This window comes from Ctenocephalides felis, unplaced genomic scaffold (assembly GCF_003426905.1).
Source record: "Ctenocephalides felis isolate EL2017-DRISC unplaced genomic scaffold, ASM342690v1 CF-g0.4_SCAFFOLD_01886, whole genome shotgun sequence".
Classification (NCBI taxonomy): Eukaryota; Metazoa; Arthropoda; class Insecta; order Siphonaptera; family Pulicidae; genus Ctenocephalides; species Ctenocephalides felis.
The window spans coordinates 167414091-167442051 of record NW_020538040.1 but is presented as its reverse complement, the minus strand read 5'-3'; the positions used below and the strand labels follow the sequence as shown (position 1 = coordinate 167442051).

General features: G+C 30.9%; 1 protein-coding gene across 2 annotated transcripts in view; it reads right to left on the bottom strand.

Annotated features, from left to right (window-relative positions):
- Window positions 1-2054: 2054 nt before the first annotated feature.
- The window catches only part of LOC113377161 (serum response factor homolog), a 69770-nt gene continuing 43863 nt past the window's right edge, over window positions 2055-27961 (bottom strand). The window contains exons 3-5 of one of the 2 annotated variants that reach the window (XM_026617383.1): window positions 7545-7714; window positions 5258-5409; window positions 2055-2596 (exon numbers count right to left, since the gene is read on the bottom strand). In XM_026617383.1, the coding sequence (XP_026473168.1) occupies window positions 2358-2596; window positions 5258-5409; window positions 7545-7714 (561 nt within the window). In that variant the 3' untranslated portion in view covers window positions 2055-2357. The remainder of the gene's footprint in view (window positions 2597-5257; window positions 5410-7544; window positions 7715-27961) is intronic. The other variant, XM_026617384.1, reaches the window with a different exon arrangement.

The window sequence follows — 27961 nt, the reverse complement described above, 5'->3', positions numbered from 1 at the left end:
AATAAATATACTTTTAGTGGCTATATAATATTTACTAATTTGTTGCTCTATGATATTGAAAAATCATAAGCTTTACAAATTAGTATTAACTTGACTTACAAAGTACATATTATTATTCGCATATGTATTTGGTTAAATATGAAGTGAAAACAAGGAATTGTATTTTTTATACAACAAAAACTAAATGTTTAGATATTTTATAAAATGTAATTTAATAAAAGCTAGCTGAATTTCAAAAAATATTCATGACCCACTCCTAAAATATTCATGTACTCCTATTAAATTTTTTTCTCATACATACTAATTTTAGTTAATTTGCTTATTTAAATCATCAACAACACATCTCAGACGCATTCATATTATTTTTAATTTTTCTCGAAAATATATTTCTTTCTATAAGTTATAACATATTCTTACAACTACTCATATCAAAAAACACCTATACAAAATGTGCCTATCAATAACAATTGCTAATTATTTGTTTTATCAAAATTTATAGTATAGTCGTAAATAATACAATTTCTTTGGCGTTTGGTAAACACTTGCACAAATTTCATAATTATTAAAAATACTTATTCCGAAATGACAAAATTCAAATGGTAAACAATATGTGAATTTATGCATACAGTTGCAATTTAAAATCTTAACCGAAATTTAATATAATTACTGAAATAAAAACGATAGGTTTTTCTAAATACGCTTAATATGTTCTACAAAATGAATGAATGAATATTTGTTAAATAATGATTTTCTCTAAATAAAATTGAACTTTTTTACTTATAAATTTACGACTGATTTAAAAAACTAATTAAATATATCTGATTGGCAAGCGACATGCATAATAATACCTAACTAAAATAATTACTTATAATCGTTAGATAACTTTTTGATTTACTTGAATGATGAAACAAAGTAATATATTAATATAATTACTACTGATTTAGAGGCCAATTCTTTGACAAAATAGAAATGTTATGATAACACTATGTTATGAGTCTGCCATCGTATGATTTGGTAATAAGAATTGCCAAAACGCTATGTATTTGCTGTCACACATGAAACCTAACCTACAAAACGCACACACGTCATATAACAATTTTATCATATAGTCCAGTCATTTAAGCTTAAATTAGGCAAGAATCTCGGAATTTGAGATACCCAGATGTAAGTATGTAAATAGACATCCCTTTAGTTGTCTCAAAACCTACATACGGATTGACTCCCTAACATATGTAGGTTTTGAGACAACTTTAGGGTGTCAATATACTAGTATTTACAGACTTACAGCTGGGTATCTCGAATTCCGAGGTGAACTTACTGTAATGACTGTACTAATAAGTGCATCTTTCTGATGCCCCTTGATAACACATACGTGAAGTTAGGTTTTATGTGTAAAAGGAGCCGTTCAAGTATTACGTAAGCACTATAGGGGGGCGGGGGATGTAGATTTGCTTATTTTGGGTTGACATGGGAGACTGGATGATGATTACGTCATAGGTAGTATTTTTATTTTTTACATTAATTTCAAAATGTTTACGTAAGCATGGGTGTAGGAGGTAAGAGCTTTGCTTACTTTTGCTCACAAGGGGGATGGGGAGGGGTAAATAATTGTAATAAATCTGCTTACGTAATATTTGAACGATCTCAAACGCCTGATCGTACAGCATAGCACTTGCCAGTTTTTACGAAGATAAACCCATACCATAGCTTCACCATAAAATTTCTATTTTATCAGAGAATTTGCTTCTAATTTTTTATTTTAATTTATTATTTATTTTTTTAATTTGCTATATCTGTAAAAAAATATATTATTCGTAAATTTTATATAATACATACAAATTTGCATCTTTGGCAACGCACATTTCATACTTGTTTTGTAAAGAATTTGAACCACCAATTGGCAGCACAAAACGAATCAAAACTAGTTTATCAATTAAATAAATAATTATCAAAAAAAAAAAATATTTATTTTTTAAACAAATGAAATCTTGACAAGTCTATGTCACAAAACCGAATTAATAAATTAATATATACAGTTTCACAAAAGCGACCCCATGAAAAATACTTACGGCTCATTTTACATGTGATTTTACTTCACCACATCGCTGCTTCAATTCAATAATGATACATGGATAATATTTACCCATAATAAAAATTTTAATCGTATCATGCATACAACCGATTCATTCCCAACATTATACCGACTATGCGATAATAATAAAAAAATTGTGCAAAAGCTGGTGTTTCGCACGAAAAAGTGAGCAAGGTCAGTATAAAATTGAGGCAGCGCTGCGTTGTCCAGATTGTCAGAGCGTAATAGCAGAGACCGTCATACTGGTCGCACCATCAGGCGGTCGCTATTTCCGCGACATCTTTTTGGACAAATCTTGAAGTTCACGATTGGCAGCACTGGTCATGTTTCCATTATTATTGCTGGTGTCAGATATCGAAGTAGCAGGAGTTATGGAGACCGATGGCTTGCTGGTGGCCGCTACTGAGACACTGTTGGTGGAGACATTGCCGTTGCTGGCGGTTGAAGACTGCGCCATCATGGACAACGGTATCGTGATGAACTGCGGCGGGCCAGTACTTCCGCCTGAATGCGATCGTGGTAATATGTATGTTGTACTACATATGGCGGTAATAAGTTTGCACATACTACACTATAAAATTTATGCCACGTGGGAATATGCACGTAGTATATATAGTGAATACTACATTATGCATAATGCACCTGTGTGAAAGTTCTAGATTTATGTTCGGTAACCCTATTAGACCGGTGCATTTTTTGCAATACTTTAAATTGACATTGAATCCCGTAATAGGATAATGTTTATCACCTGATATACAAAATGACCTACTGTAAAGTGACCATACGTTCCGATTTGACCGGAACAGTTCCGGATTTACACCTTGTGTCCCGGTTTTTCTTACAAAGAGCGATATTCGTACCGGATTCAGAATTTTTGTCTCGGATTGTTCTGGGTTTTTGAAAAGTATAGGATAACCAAGTTTTTGATCTTGCTTGATAATAAAATTTTGATATTTTAACTTGATATTTTAACTACCATCAAATATCTGAAAATGTTATGTACAAATAGTATGCTTATAAGAAACATACGTTATAAATGAGAAAATTGCCATATAAAAAATTCTCAAGACGAGTCAAAATAGATCACATTAATAATTTTGAATTTTTATTTTCAATTTTACGAAAATTAACAAAAATTATGAAAATGAATTTTTGACTGCTAATTTTCATTAAAAAAAATTGATTCATTTAAAAAAGACTGAATTTTATTGGATTCCTAAATAGTATTTGTTATTGTTAAATAATAATATTTTTTTCACCATACTACCGTTCCGGTTTTTACTTGAAAAAATATGGTCACCTTACCTACCGTAATTTTATTGGCAAATGCTATTTATAGAAACCCTCTAACAACTAACTTAAGATGACCATACGTCCTTGATTGCCACATTGCGTCCAGGATTTTTCTAAAACTATTACTTGTCCTAGTCTTCTGTCCCCAATTTTTTGAAAAGTATTGTTGAAACTTTATCTTTGCTATTACTTGTTAATAAAATTACATCAATCGATTCAAAATCTGAAAATAAATGACTAGATGCTTATGCAAAACTATAAGAGAAAATGCCTAATTTGTCCAAAGCAAAAATCCAAAGATGGTTTGAAATACCCTCCCACTACAATAATTCCGACCTTCCATTGTCAAATTTACGTAAACAAACTTTCTGATTACCTTGCGAAAATGCTTTAGAGCATGGCTTCTTAAACTGTGAATCGCGACCCCATTTGGGGTCGCACAGCAAAATTATGGGTTCGCGAGAAATTTTATTGTCAAACATATATATATTAGGTTGTCAAATATCTCCCTTCCGCTTTTTTGCTCTTGGTTTATAATACAAAAAGGCGGAAGGGAGATATTTGACAACCTATTATCTCATTTAAGTATAATAACATCACGTCTAGATTTTTGTATGTTTTACAACAAATTCTAAAACTATATATTTTCATATGTATATATGTTAAATAAATAAATAATTAACTAATAAACAAATCACCTAAAAATATTAATTTTTCTTTTTTTATGTTTGTGTAGGGTCGTCAAAAAACTCCCATCATAAATGGTGTCGCGAATGACAAAAGTTTAAGAAGCCCTGTTTTAGAATCTAAATACTACTTAGGAATATAATAAAAATCAGTTCTTTTCAAATTAACTAAACTCTTTTAATCAGAATTACTGAGTGGCTACTTCCTATATGTTTTAGAGTTATGTTTTTTTTAATGAAAAGATTCAGCTTGAATTATACACACTAACATTTTTTTTTTCACTAAAGTTAATTCTGAAGAAAATTTGTACAAGGTAATTTGTAAAAATTTTGTACAAGGCTTCAAAGTGAAAAAAAACATATATAAAAAATTTAAATAAACTGTACTTAGTAATTCTGATAAAAAAATTAATTCATTTAAACTGATTTTTATTGCATCCATGAATAGTATTTATTATTTTGAAGCATATTTAAGTTATTTAGCTTATGTTACCCCAGTCCAGTCCCAGTATTCCAGTATTTGAAATAAATATGGTCACCTTGACTAACTATACTTCAAACTCGCTCTTAAAAATTAGTTTGTTCGCAGCAAAACAACATTATAGACATATTGTTTTATACACTACAAATCTAGCAATATGTACATATATATAATTACCAGCAATAGAATATGCAGCCCTATCTCATTATTCTATATAAAATGCCTCACTTTTATATATTTCCACAACTTTCAATCAATTCGATTTGGATTGATATAGATAAAATAATTGAAAGATGCATACAAAAAAAGCTATGAAATTTTCAATATTAAAAGCTCTATATCAACTCGCTCTGTTCATATGCAAATATAATTTAAAATATATTTTAGTAAAAATCATAGAAACGTGCATAAATTTTGATTCGATTGCGCCTAGTATAAAATGAATCATTTTAAATCACTAGCTAGCAAATGCAAAAAGATAAAATAGTTTTGTGAATTATTACTACTGTGAAGTATCTCAACACAAATTTCAACTGCGCGAATAATTGAATTTTTCCCAGATTTACGCATATTTCGCACCAATTTAGTTTACCCAAACCCAATATATGAACGCAAAAATCACTCCGCCCCAATAAATAATAAATGCATAAATGCAATGGCAAAATTGTAGTAAAACATTTAGGAGACGTAATTAATTATTTATACCTCCGGCATCATGAGCACTCTGGGTTATGTGGAAAATAACTCCGGGAGGCAGAGCAGAAGCAGGATATAACATACCCGTGGGAGTCTGGTACATGACATTAGAAAGACCAGAATAACCCCCTAGTCCAGGCATTTTCACAGGTGTTGCACTTCTGAAATAGAAAAAAAGTAAAAACTAGTGGGGTTCATGGCATCGTGCCTTAAGGCAAATTGCTGGAACTTTCCGTACCAAAAAAAATTTTTTTTTAAAAGATTAACATTTTTGAAAAAAATTTACTCTGAAAAATTAGATTTTTGAGAAACTATAAAATTTTGACAAAAATTGACTTTTTGAAGAAGTATTTTGAAGTGTATTTTGAAATATTTTGGAAATTCTGAACTTTTTTTCAAAGCAATCGTACTGCTTTAACTGCATAGAGACGAAATATCGAAGCGCGTAAGCGCCGCGCCGCCGTCTAACGGATAGGCATTGGTACGAAACCCATAGGAATGTAAACAAAATTTATACTTATTGTTAAAATGTCTATAAAATATCTGATAATTTAATGTGCATATGTCTAATGATCATTTTTGACCGCCAGATGGCTTTTTTTTTACTTTTTTCACTAGATCTTCGAAACCGCTAGACCTGCCTTCATGAAAATTTGATCAGTTCGTCATCTTGTCAATACAAGTAAAATGCTTTTGAATTATTCAAATCAGACGCTCCGTTCTCTTAAAAACTGAGTTACCGTATTTGGCCCTTTTTGCCCCGTATCTTCAAAACTGCTAGACCTGCCTTTGCCAAAAACTAATCAGCACGTCTTCTTATCAATATAAATCGAATGTTTTTTGAATTATTCAAATGGGTTGATCGGTGTTCCCGAAATCGTCGACGAAAATTTGTATCCGCACACACACACACATACATCCATTTTTCCTAAGGTATGCCGAAATGTTTAAAAACTTTTGAATCGTAAAGATATATAAAAATTTTCATTTTCGATTTTTTTGCGATTACTATAACTTGCCCTACGAGAAGTTAAAAAAATAATCGTCGCCCAGAGTAAAATAAGAAGCCGATTGAAAAGAAATACTAGAATTTAATAGTTTGCAGTAGATTTTAGTAGTTCCAGTTTTAGATGTGAAGAGCAGCATCATAAACTTTCCGAAAAAGAAGTTGTTCACGCCATTTGCCAATATATATTTCGTTGAAGTTTAAAGTCGTTTTAAATCGTTTGTGACCAATTGTTGACCTTTTGATCGACGTTTTCTCACACCTGATTTTAAAAATTTAAAAGCCATTTGACAAAACTCCCTAAGTAGTTGATTACGCCATGATCAGCCAAGCTATTTTTTCGCCATGCAATTTTTTTTGTCCAAGTTTTAGAAAAATATCCTGTACTGATTATCAAAATTTAAAAACCTGTTAGAAAGATATCAGTAGGACACCATGCTAATCACTTTTGGGAAATTTGGATCAGCCTTCTGTCAGAACGTTTATTCGTAATTTAAATGTTAAAAAAATGTTCTTTTTAGTTAAACGTTTTTTTTATATAACTTTGTTCTGCAATCTGTTTATTCTAAAACATTATGCAGACACTGCTAACTCATATATGAGAAAATTGGTATATACACTCAATTGCGTATCTACTAGAGATTTTAATTAAACTTAACATGGCGATAGAGATTAAGATCAACACGAATATGGTAAAATATTAGAGGCCTACGAGATATGATTGGATTATAAAAATTCATTAAAATTTGGATTAATAAGACACTCTTTTAAGACATACAGGCACAGATATTGTAAGTCTGATTGAAAAACATCAATGAAAAATTGCATTGTTTAGTATTTAGTAAAAGCAAAAACTTTATTTTCGAAATGAACAATTGAAAATTAAAAAAATAATTTTTGATAATTTGAACGTAGCAGGAAGTTTATCCAACTTGCCTTAAGAAAAAAATGCCACTTACACCTAGTTACTATATAAAAGACAAACTAGGTTAGAAAGAAATTAATGGAAGCGTTTCGAGAGATGTGTTGACAATACCTTTATGGTACGACAAGCCAGAACTGGTTTGCAAAATTTCAATCCGGCAATTTTAATGTTGAAGATGTTGAAGCCGATTTTTTTATTGAGAACTGACAAATAACAGTGAATAAAATCAGTCAGATATAAAATTTATCAAAATCAATTATTTGGACATGTATGAAACCGTTTCTTTAACTTGATATTCGGTTTAAAAAAGCGAATATTTTGTACAACTCAACATTTAAAATATATCAAAAAATTAATGTACTAACGCGTGGTCATCAGAAGATCCAGGTGACTGAGGGCTCTGGGACCTTGCGTTCTTTTTAGACAATCGTTCTAGAGCACCTTTGAAGTCGACACAGTCGCCTTGTCCCACAGGAGATTCGGGTCCACTTGATTCTTCACCACTTTCGCAGCTCGACGTTGGTGTACGTTCATCCTGAAACAAAGAAAAAAAAGATTAGTTTAAAATAAATGAATAAATGAGAATATTTAATTAATAATTATGATTAAACAATTTACAAGCTACTAAATACAGAGCAACTGAAGATAATGTTTTTTTAATTTCAAGTTATAAAAAAAATGATCCAAAACCTAATAAAAAATCTTAAGGGTGGCTAACCATTACCACCTAGAGGTATGAAAAATAGATGATGTCATGCTGAAATGAAATTAAATATTTATTTAAATTTTTTATCTGAATTTAAAAAAAAAATCCAAAATTTAAAAAAAAAATCCAAAATTTCACAATTTGTTCCCGTAACTAAAAATACACGTGATGTTTGGTGGGGGAAGGGGGTTAATTTTGAATATCTCCATGTATCACCAAGGGGGAGGGGAGACAAAAAATCCTTAAGAATCACGTGATCAATGAACTCCTTCTAATATGAAATCAACCCTACTATAACGCGGTTTGCATACCACGCAGAAACATGTTGAAATACCAACAGCCCTTTTATAACACGATACTTACTACAGTTTGGTTTTCGTTCAACCTTCCTGTTCTGAATCGAAGATGAATCGAGTTTCTTTTAGCGCAGTACGCACTCACTGCGTTATAGAAGGGTCGACTGTATTATATAAAATTCAACGATTTCTATAAAACATAGTATGAGCTATTATCAAATGTGTGACACAAAATTGCTAAATTATTAATCATCTATACCTTATCATTTTTTAACTTCCCGTAGGGTAAGTTATAGTAATCGCAAAAAAATCGAAAATGAAAATTTTTATATATCTTTACGTTTCAGAGGTTTCTGAACATTTTGGCATACCTTAGAAAAAATGGATGTATGTGTGTGTGTGTGTGTGTGTGTATGTATGTATGTATGTATGTATGTATGTATGTATGTATGTATGTATGTATGTATGTATGTATGTACGTGTGTGTATGTATGTGCGGATACAAATTTTCGTCGACGATTTCGGGAACACGGATCAACCGATTTGAATAATTCAAAAAACAATCGATTCGTATTGATAAGGAGACGTGCTGATTAGTTTTTGGCAAAGGCAAGTCTAGCCGTTCCGAAGATACGGGGCAAAAAGTGCCAAAAACATTACCTCCGTTTTTAAGAGAACGGAGCGTCCGATTTGAATAATTCAAAAAACATTTTACTTGTATTGACAAGATGAAGAATTAATCAAATTTTCATGAAGGCAGGTCTAGCGGTTTCGGAGATCTAATGAAAAAAGTAAAAAAAAATGCCATTCGGCGGTTAAAAATGATCATTAGACATATGCACATCAAATTGTCAGATATTTTATAGAGATTTTAACAATAAGTATAATTTTTTTTACACTTCTGTGGGTTCCGTACCAATGCTTATGCGTTAGACGGCGGCGCGGCACCTGCGAGCTTTGAAATTTCGTCTCTATGCAGTTCAAGCAGTGCGATTGCTTTGAAAAAAAGTTCAGAATTTCAAAATATATCAAAATGAAGAGAACATTTTTTTTCAAAAAAATTTTTTGTTTTCAAAAAAAAAATTTTTTCTCAAAAAAAAATTTTTTTTTCGAATAAAAAATTTTTTTTTTTCAAAAAAAAGTATTTTTTTGTCAAATTTATAGTTTCTCAAAAATCTATTTTTTCGAAGTAATTTTTTTTCAAAAATGTTAATCGTTTTTAAAAAAATAATAATTTTTGGTACGGGAAGTTCCAGCAATTTGCCTTAAGGCACGATGCCCCAATTGCCTTAAGACAGAATTCCACTTACAGCTAGTTCTATATTATAATTTGTATTTGCAGTCACGTACCTATCGTGAGTACTTTGCTGTGCATTTAAATGACTCAAGTTATATTTCGGTTGGTTTGTTTTAATTTTATCAAACTGCATAACCATTTTCGCCGAAAGACGAATATATCGCATGAATACACTTTTTTATAATTCGCTTGTCACTCTGAACCACATTTTTAGCCTGGTAGTTTTAAAGTAATTATTATTCTCTGTATAATAATTTTTGATATGAAAGAGCAAACTTTAGTTTCAAAACACTATATAAGCTTTAACGTTTTACATTTTAGGGGCTTATGAAATTTGCTGCACTCAAAACTTTTCAGTTGATTGCTGTATAAATATATTTGAGAATGATAACGTTAGTAATTAAGGAAAGTTTTCTGGAAATACAGTATTTGATACATTTGGAAAGCATCCAGTAAGCGCGATAAACGAATTATTCTAATATTTTTTTATGAGCCTGTTTTATTAAGACTTTGTCTTATTTACCAGAAGGATATAAAATTATTGTGCAATGCCAATTATTGTTCGTCGCAATACTCCTTCGAAACGATTTGACAGATTTTTAACTTCCCGTAGGGCAAGTTATAGTAATCGCAAAAAAATCGAAGATGAAAATTTTTATATATCTTTACGTTTCAAAACCTTCTGAATATTTTGGCATACCTTAGAAAATATGGATGTATGTGTGTGTGTATAACGATTTCGGGAACACGGATGAAGCGATTTGAATAATTCAAAAAACATTCGATTCGTATTGATAAGGAGCCGTGCTGATTAGTTTTTGGCAAAGGCAGGTCCAGCCGTTCCGAAGATATGGGGCAAAAAGTGCCAAAAACGGTGACTCAGTTTTTGAGAAAACATTTTACTTGTATTAACAAGATGAAGAACTGATCAAATTTTCATGAAGGTAGGTCTAGCGGTTTCGGAGATCTAGTAAAAAAAGTAAAAAAAAAATGCTATTTGGCGGTCAAAAATGACCATAATAAGTATAAATTTTGTTTACATTCCTATGGGTTCCGTACCAATGTTTATCCGTTAGACGGCAAAACGTCGCTTACGCGCTTCGATATTTCGTCTCTATGCAGTTAAAGCAGTACGATTGCTTTAAAAAAAGTTCAGAAATTCCAAAATATTCAAAATAAATTTTTCTTCAAAAAGTCTTTTTTTCGAAAAAAAAGGAAGTTTTTGTCAAAAATTTATAGTTTCTCAAAAATCTAATTTTTTCAGAGTATTTTTTTCAAAAATGTTAATCTTCTTAAAAAAAAATTTTTGGTACGGAAAGTTCCAGCAATTACTAGTTATAATTTGCGTTGATTTATTAGAAAAATTATTAAAAACAAGTCAATTTTCTTAAAAATGTGTAAAGAGTAATTTTTCAGATGTGTTGTTTTTTTGTAGTTACTACTTGCCCCGGTGTATGTTTACAAGCCCCAAACAAGGGGTAAATTGTAACACGGCACTTTTTCTAGAAATTGATTAATTGTAAAATAATCAACAACAGTTGAGGAATTATTTTCACTGGATTCGGTAGAGAAGTAGTTACAGCAACTATCCCTGTTTATTTCGTAAAAATATAATCAGTGGACCTCAAAATATATTAATTTAAAAAAACTGATACAACAAGCCTCTAGCTTCCCTTGTGTTAAAATCAGTGTGAAGTCTAATACGTTTGAATTAGATACACATTGAAAATAATATTATTATAAAAATGCATTTATAAGACTGATTGCAAAAAAAATACAAACAAAGAAGACTTGTTCATTCAAATCATTCCAACTACTATTTTAATGTGGTGTTCCGTTTTTTAAATAAGACGTAAAATGTAAGTTTCAAAGACAACGAGCCGATTAATTTTGCTTCCGTATCCTTTTAAGGTGATTTCTAGTCGATACCGTTTGTACGACAACGCACAAGCGACGAATCTTCTCACAGCTCGGTGTAGCCCGTAGAACTATATAAGGGCAGGTTCAGGTAATGTGTTAATATCACATCAACATGCTTTCAAATTACTATAAATATAATTATATATATATATATATATATATATATATATATAATTATATATGCGCATATCGAATAGACGGAATAGAATCGCCGAACTGAGAGGCGTTCTGACCCGACCCGTGTTTGTATGACTAATCGTGGTCTTGATATGATTTTAATAAACCGATACGAGCTAGATGCTCCATCAAAGTAATAAACGTCGCCGACGGCTGGATTATACTTTTATATGGAACACTAATTGAATTGAGTGCTTGTTACATTTACTTTCATCATTTCTGAAAATATTTTGTAAAATGGTACAATAACTAGTGTGTATGGCATCGTGCCTTAAAAATGGTTGGTACTTCCCATACCGAGAAATAAATTAAAAAAAACTTTGCAAAATTTTGAAAAAACAGATTTTTGAGAAAGTTTGAAATTTTTGAAAAAAATTGACATTTTTGAAAAAATTGATATTTTTCATATTTTGATTTTTTTGAAATTTTTTTTTGAACAGCATAGCTGATTTGGAAGCGAAATATTAAAGCACGTAAATGCCGCGTAGTCTTCTAACGTGTAAACATTGGTACGGAACCCATATAAATGAACACAAAATTTGTACTTATCATTATAATCCTTATAAAATATCTGATAATACGATGTACATATGTCTAATGTTCATTTTTGACCGACAAATGGCATTATTTTCTACTTTTTTATTGTATCTCCGGAGACGCTAGACCTGCCTTCACAAAAATTTTACCAGTTGTTTATTTCGTCAATACAAGAAAATGTTTTTCAAAGTATTTAAATCGGACGCTCCCGTTATCTCAAAAACTGAAATACCATTTTTGCCCCGTATCTTCGAAACGGCTAGACCTGTCTTCGCCAAAAACTAATCAGCACGTCTTCTTATCAGTAAGAATCGAATATTTTTTGAATTATTCAAATCGGTTAATCCATGTTCGCAAAATCGTCGACAAATATTTGTATACGCACACACACACATACATCGAATTTTTCTAAGGTATGCCAAAATATTCAGAAACCTCTAAAACGTAAAGATATATACAAATTTTCATTTTTTTGCTATAACTATAACTAACCATACGGAAAGTTAAACATGTGAATAGAAATATAATTTAGAAAATAATATAAGATGCAAGATTACTCTAAATTTCAATGAATTGAAATTATGAGTTGGCTTACATATTTGATGCACGTCGTGTTTATTTGAATGTTGTGTTATGTAGGGTGACTTAAATGAATACTGACGTAACTGATCATTTGGTGAAAGACATATCTAATCATTCAATAAAAAATAAAAAAAACAAAATTGCATAATAATTATTATTTCACTAATTTGATTCTCAAGCTTTCCGCAATTAAGAGTAAACATATAAACTTGATCCTCTGCCTTTTTGGCCACGGATGTCGTCCCTGGACGACATGTAGTGTTTGCCTTTTCCTCAAAATGAGTTAAAGTATAGCAAATTTTGATCTTTCATTGTAATTTCCAGTTCATTAGAAGTTCATTAATTTTTAACACATTTTTATTGATAATGATAGAAATATCTTAAAATCGTTGTACCTGTCGTTCAGTAGTGCGGAAAGCACTCCCGTAGCAAAACGGTTAAAATATGTTTTGCATATTAGAATATCTCACGTATTTTGTAAAAGAACTAAATATTATAATACTTAAGTTTGCTGTTTCACAATAATCCTTAATGTATTAGATATTTTAAAATGTATTTTCAAAGGTGCTTAGTAATTCGAGACCTGGTAGTGTATGGTGTTTTGTTTTTTTAATGATAATTATTTATTTAATGGTAATATAACCATCTCAATCGATTTTACTCATCTTTGGTTCATTGACTACTGTACTAGCATATTTATTAAGTGAAAATGCAACCATTTACAAAAACCATCTTGTCCTTATAGTACAGTCAAAATGACATGTAGAGTAAAGACATACTGATATTATCATTTCTAAGAAGGTAGTTCATAAATAAATCGTTTGGTCTTTTTTGGGACATCAGCACATGAAGTATGAGATCAAAAAGCCTGCATACATTATAACCAATCTTTGCCGGGCTCCAAAAGAGAAAAGGAATCTTTGCAAAAAATGCAAGTCTCTTCGTTTACCAGGAAATCTTTCGGTCAGTTTTTAGAAAAAGTTAAAAGCCATCACCTTTTACAGGTTATAATTTTCTATTTGATTGATTTTAATAGAAACAACTACAAATAGCAATAAAAAAGTTCCCAAAATTACCCTCAAAACAAATTTTTGCATGCGCAATACCGTTTGAATTGATTACTGCGACAAGACCGTGACAATGACGGCCAACATCTGACAAGCTTGTGCTTATGGTTTTCGTCACGTTATAGAGTTGCAAAAACATTACTAAAACTATCAAATTTTTTAATACAGCCACTGTGCCATTTCGTCCAGACATACCATTTTCCCCGTATTTCGCCTATTGCAAAATATGCTTTGCTCTCTAACCTATCTATCTTACATAGCATAAAATTGAACGAATAAATATGACATGTAATTAATATAGTGTAGTTGAACTATCGATCGTGAGTAAACTGTGTTAAAAAATCCAATTAAAGCGGTGATTAAAAGACTGCACTGCGCGGAAATGGAACACGTCGATTGACGCGCATAATTTAATCTCTGTTATTAAAACAATGTAACGATCAGGAGGAAAATATGTGGCGCAAGTTGGCAAATGTATGACAAACTTTGCAATTGTCATTCGACTCGGTCAGTGTTAATATTCTGACATTATTAATAATTCGTGGTACGACACCTGACGCACGCGCGCATTTATGCACAAACGTGACAGCGCGACGACAAAGGATCAATCTCGGAATAAAAATGACAATATAATAATTCGCAAAATGGCTGCCGATGACCGGAACCCAACGGAAACAAAAGCCAGCAACGAGACAGTCTTATAAGGCGCTGCCGTTCCGATCATAGTAATTAATAATCAATAGGACTATTGTCACTATTACTAATAATAATTTCTATAATCGGCGGCATGCCGAAGCATACTGCATAATTAGGATATACGATTTACATGCAACACCGATGATGCCGGCATTTAATATGTCCAATTATTGACGCGCGATATCTTTATGGCAGTCGCGGTTTTCGGGTGTTGCATGCAAAGTAGCAGCGAATGCCATCAACAGCTAAGCCTTATTTTCCAGATCAATGCAATATAGTAATAAAACATCGTAATGGAATTTTTTGATATTTGTCAGATAATATGACATTTAATATTTTCTCTTATACAAACAATTTTCTCTTATTTGTTTTGTAGATATACTGAATAAATATATTTTATGATTTATTGTTATTTCAATTTCTACTTAGTGTAGGGCGGTGCACAAGGGTCCAATTTGACTTTGATCAATTATATTGTGAAAACCAAAACAATTATATAACATATAAAACATATCAAATAAACAACTATTTGACTATGTTTTCGATACCCACTTCGAGCAGCCTGTTGTCAGGCAGCAGTGACAACGATTTTCACTTGGAAATATAGATAGCAATATGTTACCAAGTGAAAATAGCCCTCACCCGGCATTGCTGCACCAATAAAAAGTCAGCCCTATTAGATTAATTCTAATAACAAAATCATCAAATATGGATGGATTAACCATTGGGTTACCATCTAAAAAATACGAAGCAAGGAGAAGTTTCAGCCCAACAGCTCATAGGACGTAAGGTTCTGATTGCTGTTAAAAATATTCAAAAAAAAAAAAAAAGACTATGTTCAATCTCTCCAAAAGCTTTACTAAATGTCCATGTAGGGTAGTTGTAAATATATTGTTGAATAAAAAAAATAATAAAAAAATGTTGAATCCCAGCTAATGTGTATAAATCATTCTATAAATGTGTTTCTTCAAAAATTTCTATGAAGATTTTCAAAAATTTGTAACCAGGTCCTTTTTACCCCCATAGGCGCGGTAAATTGGGACGGTCAAGGGCCAACAGATCCAATGTTTTATTTTCATTTTAAAGAGTTTTTACGAAACAATAGCTACATTATTCAACCAATGGAAAACACAAATTTCATAACCGCATTTTTTACACAGATTACACTGCAAATAACCTTGATCTGGTATTTTTTGTCAAAAATATTCGTCAGCAAAGTTGGAATAACTATTAATTTAATGCATTTTTAAAAAAATTGCTTTTTTTAACTTAATTTAATTTCATATTTACTATTTTCTTATTGTTTACAGTACACCTTTGCCAATGTAATGGTTTAGTTGGTCCTTTTTACCCCACTCCACAAAAAAAACTATTGAATCTAACTTCAAAATGCTAATACATCTTGCAAAACAATTAAACAACTAATACTTGAAAATTATATTCAATTACCAGAAATAAAAAAAAATTGTAATGAATACATGGTTGTTTATCTCCTCATAGCAACGTCGTAAGAATTAAGGTGCGGCTGGTTATATATCTCTTGCCATCTACTTTCGAATAGTATCCTTAAAAAATTCTATTTGTTTTTTTTAGATAATGGTGGTGGACCTTGTTACCCGCGGACCTTTATGCCCGGCTTTCCCGTATATAGATAGTTGTTTAGATGGCGAAGGTCATATAATTAAAAAAGAAAAGACTTTTTCGTTTATAAAAATTAATCCATTTATAAAAAATAAGTTTAAAATAATTTTAACCCTTTTCACTCAGATGCCGCCGCTCCGGCGACAAAATACATACAAATTTTGCAATGCGCGAGTGGAAAGGGTTAATAAACTTTCATACGTTTCAAGTCCATGTTAGACCCTTCTTTAGTAGATAAAAGACAAATTATTTGACAAACCCAATAACTATATTCAATGAAAAAAAAAACTTAATTAAAAGCCATATCGAAATACCTGGCTCTAATGATTTGACGTGTGGAAGTTTACTAAAGAAAATTTTAAATATAATTTAAACGAATGCCTGTTTAATTTTTTTAGTTTTATAGAAAGAAGTAGAAAGATATAGAAAAAAGTATTACATTAACAAGTTTATTTAAAAAAGCGTAACTGTCTTTGTAGAAAATATACGTTTGCTCAATTTGTACCTTCGCGTTTTTTGAGAATTTATCCTCAAGATTAAAGTATTAGCAATTTAGACCAATAATTTATATATTTTTCTGGAGCTCAATCTAGTAGCAGAAACGATGTAAAAAGCGATCTGAATGTAAAAAGCACCGACGTAATAAGTTAGAATTAAGTAAAATGGCAAATGAGTCTTATCCTTCAAAGTAAAAATAACAAGTCAGATCACATCTGTGAGGCGACACAAATAAGGAATATTTTATACTAATACTAAATACATATTTAGAAATTTTTTTTTGAATGCTTATTATTTCTGGTGGTATGATATATGGGTAGATCCGATTGGAAAACGAAAGAGCATCCAACACCACGCGCTAGTACTAAATAAATTTTAATAATATAACTAGATAATGGACTATAATTATCTTAACTTGAGATACTTAGTTAAATTTATTGTGCACAATGTAGTATCTGAGAATACCTTAAAAATTATTTAATGACGAAATCGTAACGATAAAGTTAAATGACAATTATAATACTAGACAATATAGTTTGATTAATAGCGTTCTTAATTTTACTGTAAAAATCTACCAATATAATTAATCATTGCAAAGTGAGAGTGCAACAAAATATACTCGACAAATACTCATATATTACTCTGCCTAAATAAATAGCACAAATAAAGGCCGATGATGCAAAGTGTGGATTAGTAACGGATAAGTTGTATTCTTAACAATGCACGAAGCCACAAGACATTGTTTAATAATAACATTATTACAAATGCAACCTCGAAACATGTGCACAATATGTATAACACAAACATTTTCTGCAAATGTTTACCCCTGATGACACGTAATTTAATATATTGCAACAAACAGACATAGTTATGTTCAAGTTTTAAAAGTTCCGCGAATTAAGAAGTTGCATTACATTGTTGAAACCAAATCATTAGGGATTTCGCGTTGTTAGTAATTTGAAAAATAGTCATGTACAGAGATTTGCATATGCAGATTTCTCTGCTGTGAATACGATGATTAAGAATTATAATTTTTATTTGTCAACTAAATTTTTAATGTCCTGGTAGGAAAATTATATTTAACCAATATGCAAAATGTCGGACTTTATTTTTATAGACTAAACATAAAAATGTTGACCTGTGGGTTGCCATCTCCAAAAAAATTCTAGATTAGAATGTACGACACAGTTCAAAAATTGATCTTTAGATCTTGAGATATTGTAATATGTAACGTGTTGTCATGTAGTTTATTTAGTTTAGCAAAGTCAAATTGGACCTTTGTGCACCGCCCTACCCTACATTTAAATTAATTCATTACAATCGCGTTTTGATACAATAATTATAGTTCTGTGATATTATAAAATATTAACCTCCTAATCAATATAATTAGTAACTTTTTAATAAGAAACCATTTCGGCAGCAAAGATGTGTTTCTCTTCATATGAAAAAAAATCGCAACATAAACGATAGTATCGATGCAAAAAAGTACCGTTATATCGAATACTAAATCAATTATGAATATATTTATTTAATAATTGAAGCATATAATATATCTCGATATCGAAAATGAAGTCCAGCTGTGAATGTATAGTAATGTCAGTTGGGTTTGTATGTAGAATTGTAATGCTCTAATATATCATTCTAGGTTTTTTAGCTTGATAGAATAATCCTTATTCGAAGAGATTATATATATATATATATATATATATATATATATATATATATATATGCATGATAAATGATGTAAATTTACTCTACCACAATCATTACATTGTTAAAAATGTCTTTGCACACATGCTTTGTAAAGCAAAACAAAACTGATCGCAATGAATAATTATGCTTTTATAATTATAAAAATTAATTATTCATGGAAATTTCAACTAGACGCACGTGGTCTCTATATATAAAATTATCGACATAATCGCGAATCGACATTAAGGGGTTAGGGGTACTTAGAATTTGTAAAAAAAATCAATATACGTTTTTTTTGCATTTTTGCAAAGTGTAATACTTGGAAAATATTTTTTTTATTCGATTGATTTTAGACGAATTTTCAACGACTTATGATTGTCACCGCAAGGACCTAATTTTGGAACTGAGTCAACACAGTCACCTATAACTTTGGAAATATATATAATTTTTTTTTTTAAACTTTCGTAACTTCAAGTCAAAATATTGTATAATATTGCCATATTACTATTTAAAAAAAAAAATGATTTAAAAAAAAATATACTGAAAATTCTCTATTTTTTTCTGCCTCAGTGTACTCCTAACCCCTTAAAGCAACATTTAGAATTGTGAAGATACATTTTTGAAATAGGCACAATCTATTATACCATAATATTTTAGATGTACATTAAGACCATGAACTCTGTTATTATTCAATGTTTCAATTATGAAGAAACGACCAGACCGATCTTTACCAAAAAACCAATAAGAATGATTCCCAACTAATATCTTTCCAAATGTTTTTAAATTTTCAAAATCGGATCAGGAATTTTGGCTACAACGTCGACAAAATATATTGCACTTTTCTGCTGATAATTAAGAAACTGCTTGACGGATCGTCGTACAAGGCTAATCAATTATCAAGATACATCGGATGGCTTTTAAATTTTCGAAATCAGTGCAGCAGTTTTTGAAAAAACTTAGATGCAAGGTTAAAAATCGGCTCACAAACATACATTCTCACCTCAACATGAAATAAGCAAGTTGGATTTTCTAGCAAAGTCATACTTCGTCCAGACAAAAATGACAAGAAAAATGTAATACAATAACATATAATAAAAAAATTATTACAAAATAAACAGGGTAATACTTCAATGATCAACAGACAAATCGGTTGATTGCAATTCATCAAATACATCTTAAATGCAGAAATGCCGTTATCCAATATTGAAAACTGTCCGAAGGAAACAATAGTTTCAGCAAATAATTAAATATATTCGACGGATAATAAAAATAATAATTGATAGTTACGAGATTATATGGCCATATCGAATTTACTATTGTAGATTAATTATTTGTTTTGCATGTAAAATTTCTGATATATGAATTTCAATGCACCTGTATTTATTTTCATCAAAATACGCCTCATGAATCTACGCCTATAAAATTTACACAGAAGAAAAGCCGTTTTGCCACGCATTGATAATATTCATGTAATAATTTTGTTTAGCAGCTTCTGAATTACAAAACAATTAAATATTTCTTGGGCAGATCTTGAAAACTGTCCCGACAAGGGCACACAATACAAAACAAAAATTACATTAGTTATTATATTAAATATTAATTTCGTGTCGTGTCTTTGTTATTGAACACATAGAGTTCATTTAACAAAATGCCATCAATCCATTTCACACCTCCGTCGTAGGAGTATATTTAAATGGAAAAAATTAACCTCCAATACTTTCTTTTCTACAAAATAAAGAAATCGTGCGCGTAGGCGAAAACGAATTTTTGCAAAGCAGTGGAGCCGCAGTGGGATTTCTATATGTTTTTTTCATTAATTAATACGTCTGAGTTATTAAATGTAGAGACAAAGCAATTAAAATTTAAGCGATTGCTGACCAAGAACCTGATTGCTATTACAGATTTGCAAAGGCGTACCATATGTAAAACACATAGTGACGTTACGTGATCCAGAAGCACAAATCGATGTTATGGCGAAGTAGAAAAGAACGATCGTTTTCTTTCAGCAAAGTATAAAGATATTGATAACAAAATGAAATTCGATGAAATACGAGACATTTCAAATAAACAAATTTAAAACTTCAAATTCTGCTGCATCTATTGATTAGCTAAAGAAGAATCAATTGAACAAAATCCATCCATCAGAAATGAGGTACCCAAGATTAGTCAAAAGTGCAAAACAGGCTGAATGAAATATGTTATGAAGATATAACAAAACAACAAAATAAAATTTTGGAAAAAAATGCATATGAAAAATAAGTTTAAATTGCTCAATATCCCACATTATCAGTAATGAGGTACACAGAAATAGTCAAAAGTATATTTTGGGCTGAATAAATAAAGTTATCAACACATTGACAACAGAATGAAATTTAATAAAGGATAAGGTATGTGAAAGAAATAATCAACTTGATCAAATTCTGCGTCTACGTTATGATGAATCTGTTTATTAAATAAAAAAGTATACAATTAATAGAACCCACCCATCAAAAATGAGGTACTCAGGAAAAGAACAAAAAAACAGGCTCCATAACTTCCGTATAGCCATCAAAGACGTTGTTAGATCAATTTACAACTGAAGAAATATAAAATCTATTTGCCCTACTTTAAGTCTACTATTAAAGAAAAATCAATGTTATCGTTTTCCTCTTTTGTACTATCACCTCTCTACGAAAAACCTCAAGCACCGGATTCAGTTCTTATTGTGCTTTATGAGCAATAATTGTTTTAATTAATTTCTAACCAAATAATTAAAAAAATAGAGAAATCATATATACACACAGTCATATATGTGTGTGTGCATATTATTATTTTTCAATTTCTTAACTAAAACCCTCCCTTTAAAAAAAAAATGTAGTTAATTTGATCAATATTATTATTCATGATATTTTAATTTCTGAACTATTAATAGTAGAGGTTATTAATATATAATAACCTCTACTAACATATAACAGCCTCTTTTTTTCTACAAAAAAATATTTAATTCATTTTTCAATTATTAACTTCCCGTAGAGCAAGTTATAGTAATCGCAAAAAAATCGAAAATGAAAATTTATATATCTTTACGTTTCAAAACCTTCTGAACATTTTGGCCTAAGAACTATACCTAAGAAAAAATTGGTGTATGGGTGTATGTGCGTGTGTGTATGTGTGTGTGTGCGTGTATGTATGTGTGTGCGGATACAAATTTTCGTCGACGATTTCGGGAACACGGATGAGGCGATTTGAATAATTAAAAAACATTCGATCCGTATTGATAAGGAGACGTGCTGATTAGTTTTTGGCAAAGGTCTAGCCGTTCCGAAGATATAGGGCAAACGTTCCATATTCCAGGAAAACGTTATATATTTATATGTGTATGTGTGTGTGAAATAGCAAAGAATGTGATATGAGCTAAAATATTTCACTTCACATTATTTTTTTAACAATTATCATTACCCAAACTCTGGCGCCCCGGGATGTGCAAGCCATCTTCATCTTCATCTTCAATTTGATTGAACCCAATTCAGATCTCATTTCAATCAACAACAAGCCAATGGAAAAGAGGACGCAAACGAGTATCGGAAAAAAAACTGTATTCCGCCCCCGAGACAAGTTGGTGTAATGTTCGCGAGTGGCCGACTCGCAAAGCAGGTGCCTACGCGCCATTTACGTTCACGCGCACCTTATAAGGATTGAATCAAACGGCACTGCGAACGACGCACGAAAATGATTCAATGAGAATGACCATAATGCGGCTTCTGCAGAAAAAAGCTCCGACTAGGGGGGTGGAAAAGCTCTCCAAGAGGAGAATTTGGTTATTGAACGAAAAGTGCATTTTCATCTAAATACACTTTTCACCTCGGAATTCGAAATACCCAGCTGTAAGTCTGTAAATACTTGTATATTGACACCCTATAGTTGTCTCAAAACCTACATATGGTATTGACAACCTACCCTTTATGTAGGTTTTGAGACAAGCAGAAAGTTTTTTAAATCATTCAAATCGGACGCTTAGTTCTTTCAGAAACTGCAATTTTTTGCAAATTTTGCTCAGTATCTTTGAAATGGCTGGACCTGCCTTTGCTCAAAACTAAACACCTCTTCTCCCAATCATTTTCGTCAAGTGAATTTTCATCTAAATACACATGAAGTCATTATAGTAAGTTTACCTCGGAATTCGAGATACCCAGCTGTAAGTCTGTAAACACTTGTATATTGACACCCTAAAGTTGTCTCAAAATCTACATATGGTATTGACACCCTACCCTATGTAGGTTTTGAGACGACATCAAGGTGTCAATATACAAGTATTTATAGACTTACGAGTTTAATTCGTATCTCGAAGCATATTTTTTCATTTAAATACATTGGAAAGCCATTAATTTGTTCAAACACTGTGCTTTTTGTTAAGTTTTTTAAATTACAAAACAATTTACTACTTTTTTCCTTTTCCAGTTATGATAGCACGGAATTGAGTTAGCCATGTTTCTTTAATAACTCCCATGCCCCAACTCTTGGAACTTTTTCGAGTTGGAGCATTTTTATCCACGATCTTTTAGAGCTTAGAAAGTTGCTTATAAATTATTGTAAGACCCATAGCTAGAGTTATACCCTTCATCAATCCTTATTCTGTTTAACAGTACATATCTATAATTACTCGTTCATCCTCGCCATCCTCATATTTTTCAATACTTTTAAGCTTTAATTCAAGATACATGATCCTTCTCTGTATACCCATGGTTATAAAAGTACATAATATTTTGAAAATCTGCAGAAAAGCAAAAAACGCGAGCTCATCATATGTAACTGTACAATCACTATTAATTAAGGTGACCATACGTCCCAGTTTGTGTTTGTGTCCCGGGTTTTTCTAAAAGCAATATTTGTCCCTGATTTAGATTTATATCCCGGATTGTCCCGGGTTTTCGAAAAGTATAGAAAAATTTCGAAGAAAATGGAATAGAACTGCATGCAAAGATTAGAAGCGAAAAAATATATAGATCCAAAAACAAGATATAAAACAATAAAAGAAAAATAAAGGTCTTCTTCATAGGTCAGTATTTCTGATTGAAAAAAAAAAGATTTATTTAGATGTTTTGTATATGTTATTATACAGCCCCCCCCCCTCCCGTTCCGGATTAGCATAATTAGCAAAAATTACGGTCCTGGTTTTGATATTAAAAATTTGGTAACCTTAATATTAATGTATAATCAAAATTTCAAACGCTAAAATAATTCTCTATGTATTCGCGGTATAACGTGATACTTTAGGAAACTGTAGGTTTTGGCTTTAATTTTAAAAATATGGCAAAGAAAATGACTGTTGAAGAACCAAGTACCAGTAAAAACCTGAATTTTTCTAGAAGCAAAGATGGACATCCAATAAAGCGATATTAATTATGAGGAGCCTTTTCTCGCTTTGAAAATGAAGCACTTAATTTCTTGCAAATCCGTCGACCTAATGGTCATAGTTTTAGAAAATAATTTCAAAAATAGTTTTAGAAGATCGTTTGTTAAGGCGTTAATATAAAATTGAGATCAATAACTAAAACATGATAAAACAGCCAAGATATTTCTATGGTAGAAAACTCATTATCATAAATAACAAAATTTTCCAAATTTTCATTTTACTGTATCTCGAATTTTGCTCGTATTTCGAAGCAACAAATCGGTCTTTTGGGGGCTTATATCGTGTATGCCAGGTCACTCGTAAGTCAGGGTACCAATGTAGTAGATAATAGAAAAACCGTATGCTTATCCTTACACAACGCTTCCATTGGCAATAATAAAATTGCGATGAAGATAAGATGTTCTATTACGCAACTAATTAAGTCATCAATATCGAAACAATGTAGTATCATCCCACTGGAACAATTGTAATAGAAAATAAAAACAATACGCGGCTAAACCCAATCACCGCATTTGATGATTTATGAATACGCCCATCATATACTCCTAGGCGAGGGTGACAACGAATTCACGTAAAGCCAGCAAATAATATGCAAAGTCGTGCAGGAATGACGGTTATTATGAGTAGATGATAAATCCACAAGAATATAGTATATCATTTGTGAAGATGATACTAGATGGATGGCAACTCCTGGAATGCGCGAATGTTGAATGCGCAAATTCGTGGGAATGCTACGAAATACAAGTGATTTGAGATTTGACCAGACCCTCTTCAGGAGGTCGGTTAACGCGATACCGACAATTACAATGCGCAATTTTTTTCTATGCTGATGACTGCAATAAGCGCAGCAGCACACGTACAAGAACATTACGAATCTATATCATTGCGAAATTGATTCGTCGACTTGAAAGTTGACGCGGTGGACGTGGGCGATGCCGAGATGATGTCATTGAGTACGGTTCCAATATTGTAGTTTCTTATTGAAAGAGACGAGTTTCGTATATAAACATATGTATGCAAAAGCATTTTTTGAGAACGCAATAAAGTACCCGTACGCAACAACACTTGGTTTAAAAGTTATGTATTGCATGCGCGTTTGTTAATCATTTTCTTCAATTTGTTTGTTAATTCAAAAATAGTCTTAGATATCAACTAGGGTTTGTCGGTTTTCAAAAACCGTTTTTTTTGGCAAAAATTATGGAATTCGAAAACCGGTTTTTAGTGAAAAAAGTCGGTTTTCACTGTATAAATGGAAAATGACAAATATAGCCAAATATAAAAGATAGATGAAAGCGTTTTGATTCTTGAAATCATATCGGTTCAATAGCATTTGATATCTTATTAGTCTGCAACAGTTCCCAGAAAGCTTTTGCATATATTAATTTAGATTTTTATACCAGTGTATATATTAATTTAAATCAGTGTAACTTCTTCTTGAAAAAGTAACTTCCTCTACTCAAACTTAAAAAAAAAGAGCTTTAAACCCTAGAAGCCACGAATAAAAGAACAAAAAATTTAGAATTATTATATCAGGCTTTAAAAACAATTAAGCATAATTTGGTCGCAAGTATGAGAGTATTTTCTATTTCAGGAAATTTTGTGAGTAAACAAAGGACACGTCTAAGTAGCAATTCGATAGACGTTCTCAGTTTTTTTAAATCATATTTTATTAAACAAAAAACAATTAGAATGTTAAAAATGAATTAATTAAAATTGCTCGAAACAGACAATATCCGAGTTTAGCTTAATTGTTTTTAAAACTAAAATTAATATTGACAAGTATGTATCAACATGTATCTAATATTTTTTATTTTTTTTTAATTTAATGAATGTTTTTTATTTAAAAATATATTATTTTTATTTATTCGAAAACTTTCCTTACATTATCATAAAAATATTTTCATTCTTATATGTGAAAATGATGCATGAATAACGAATAATTATTCAAAGTTATTTAATCAAGATAAACTATTATTTTTAGTTCTACTAATTAAATTTAAAATAATTTTGTTTACTATCCATAAAATTGAACAATAAATAAATTCAGTCAAATACTGCTCTAAATCACACTAAATTTGCGGATAAATTACAGAATATTCGAGCAAAATTTTATTTTCTATATAAAATTTGAAAACCGGTTAAAACCGTTTTTTTTAGTAAAATTAAAATTCGAAAACCGGTTTTCTGAAATGTCGGTTTTTGTATAAACCCTAATATCAACATTATAACAGTATAACTTTAACTTATACATTATAATGTTAGATGTCTATTTGTCGTTATAAGTTACTAATACTTCAATACACCTCATAAAATCTTTCATTAAAATAATCTCTAAAATATCCGCTAAGAATCTTAGTCAAAGCCGATATCAATATTCAATAAATTGTCATCGCTAAATTACACCTATATACAATGAAATGTCCACCCACATTTACTCAACAAGTCTTGCCAAACAAAAATATACAGTTACTGTAAGAAGAAGGCCAATGCTGTACGATTACACAATGGTTCAGCGACACCTACCCCATGATAAATTGTCATATAAATTAACAGATCACAATAATGAGGCTATCAAAAACTGGTGGCTAATTTAATAAGTAAAATTAAATTTTAGCATAAAAAAGTTAACTTTTTTATAGAGGGTGAATTTAAAGTCTGTTTGCTCTTTTCACAAGAAGTATATATCTTCATCTACTACTCTATCTACTTTTTTTAAATCCAATTTTATGTGAATCAAGAGCTGACAGAAACATGAGATGGATTTGCTCAAAGTAAAAAAATGCAAGTGGCACAAACGCATATCAGTTGGCTCATATAATGCAATTTTTTCAGATTTTTTGGTCGTGGACATATGGCAGCAAAGATTGTTCCAAAACTTTTAATCTGCAGAATCGTCGCATATGCATAGTGCTTATAAGCTCTCGAATGACGTCAAGTGTTGATCCCGAATTGCTCAATATGTTATTTGTCTTTTTTGATGTTTTGACATCGAAACCAAAGGACAATCATAAAGTCTTTGCTCCATTTTTTATGGTAATAGGAAATCTCCTAGCTCAAAAAATATGTATACATTTTGATTTATCAAAGTCGAGGTAAATATGCAATATAGTTAAAACTGTGAACATATGTTTCACGACAATGGATAATCGAATGTACGTTGCTTGGGAATATGGAACACTCTCGTTAGTTTTTAATATGTATACAGTGGTAGTCCGACTTCCGAGTGACTTGACATACGAGTGTTTCGAGATACGACCGCCCAATTCGTTGCTTCGACATACGAGCAAAACTCGAGATACGAGCTTTGGGCGAGAAAAAGTTTTTTTTAGAAAAATGTTAATCACAAAATAAAAATATGAAAAATTATGAGAAGATTGTGGAAAAAATAAGCCCGAAGAAGTTGTAACAGTTCAAGCATGGAAGATGTTCAACAAAACATGGCAGGTAAAATAATTATTAATAAATAGTGAACTTGTTTTTAATATTTGAAAAAAATTACAAAACCACAATGCTGTTACGAATTAAGGACTCCCCCACTTGATAATACTTGATTTTTAAAACAAAACGCCACGCGCCACCCACCACCCCCACCTTAACATCACGTGTATTTTTAGCACCTAAAAAACCTATTCAATTTTTCTGAAATTTTGAATTTTTTTTATGATTCAGATAAAAAATAAATATAGGTGATATCTTACTAAATCTTCTCTCCCATCACGTGATATTTCGAGATTTTTGGTCAAACCCCTTTGAAAGCCTCATGTGATTAACGATCGCCCCCTAACACATATCATGGAATTTATAAAAAATAATATTAAAGTGACCATAAGGCCCCGGATTTCCATCTTGTGTCCCGGGTTTTTCTAAAAGCAATATTTGTCCCGGATTTAGATTTTTTGTCCCGTTTAAGTGCTATTTTTTCAAATTAATTATAAAGAAAATTGGATAGAGTTTATTACAAGGCTCAAAAGCGAGAAAAACCCATATAAAACATAGATAAAAAAGTATTACATATAATTGAATAATAAAGTTCTTACTAAAAGTATGCAAATTCCATTAAAAAAAATCATATCATGAACTGATTCTTAGTGTATCCTTAAATAGCATTTGTTATTGTCATTAAAGCCAACCCCGTCCCTATAACTAAAATTGCCGTCCCGGTTTTGACTTAAAAAAAATAGTCACCTTAATAATATACCTACTTGCAATAATACTGTGACAAAAATTTCCGATCATCTTGATCATTAACTAATTAACTTCCCGTAGATTTTTACATTTCTC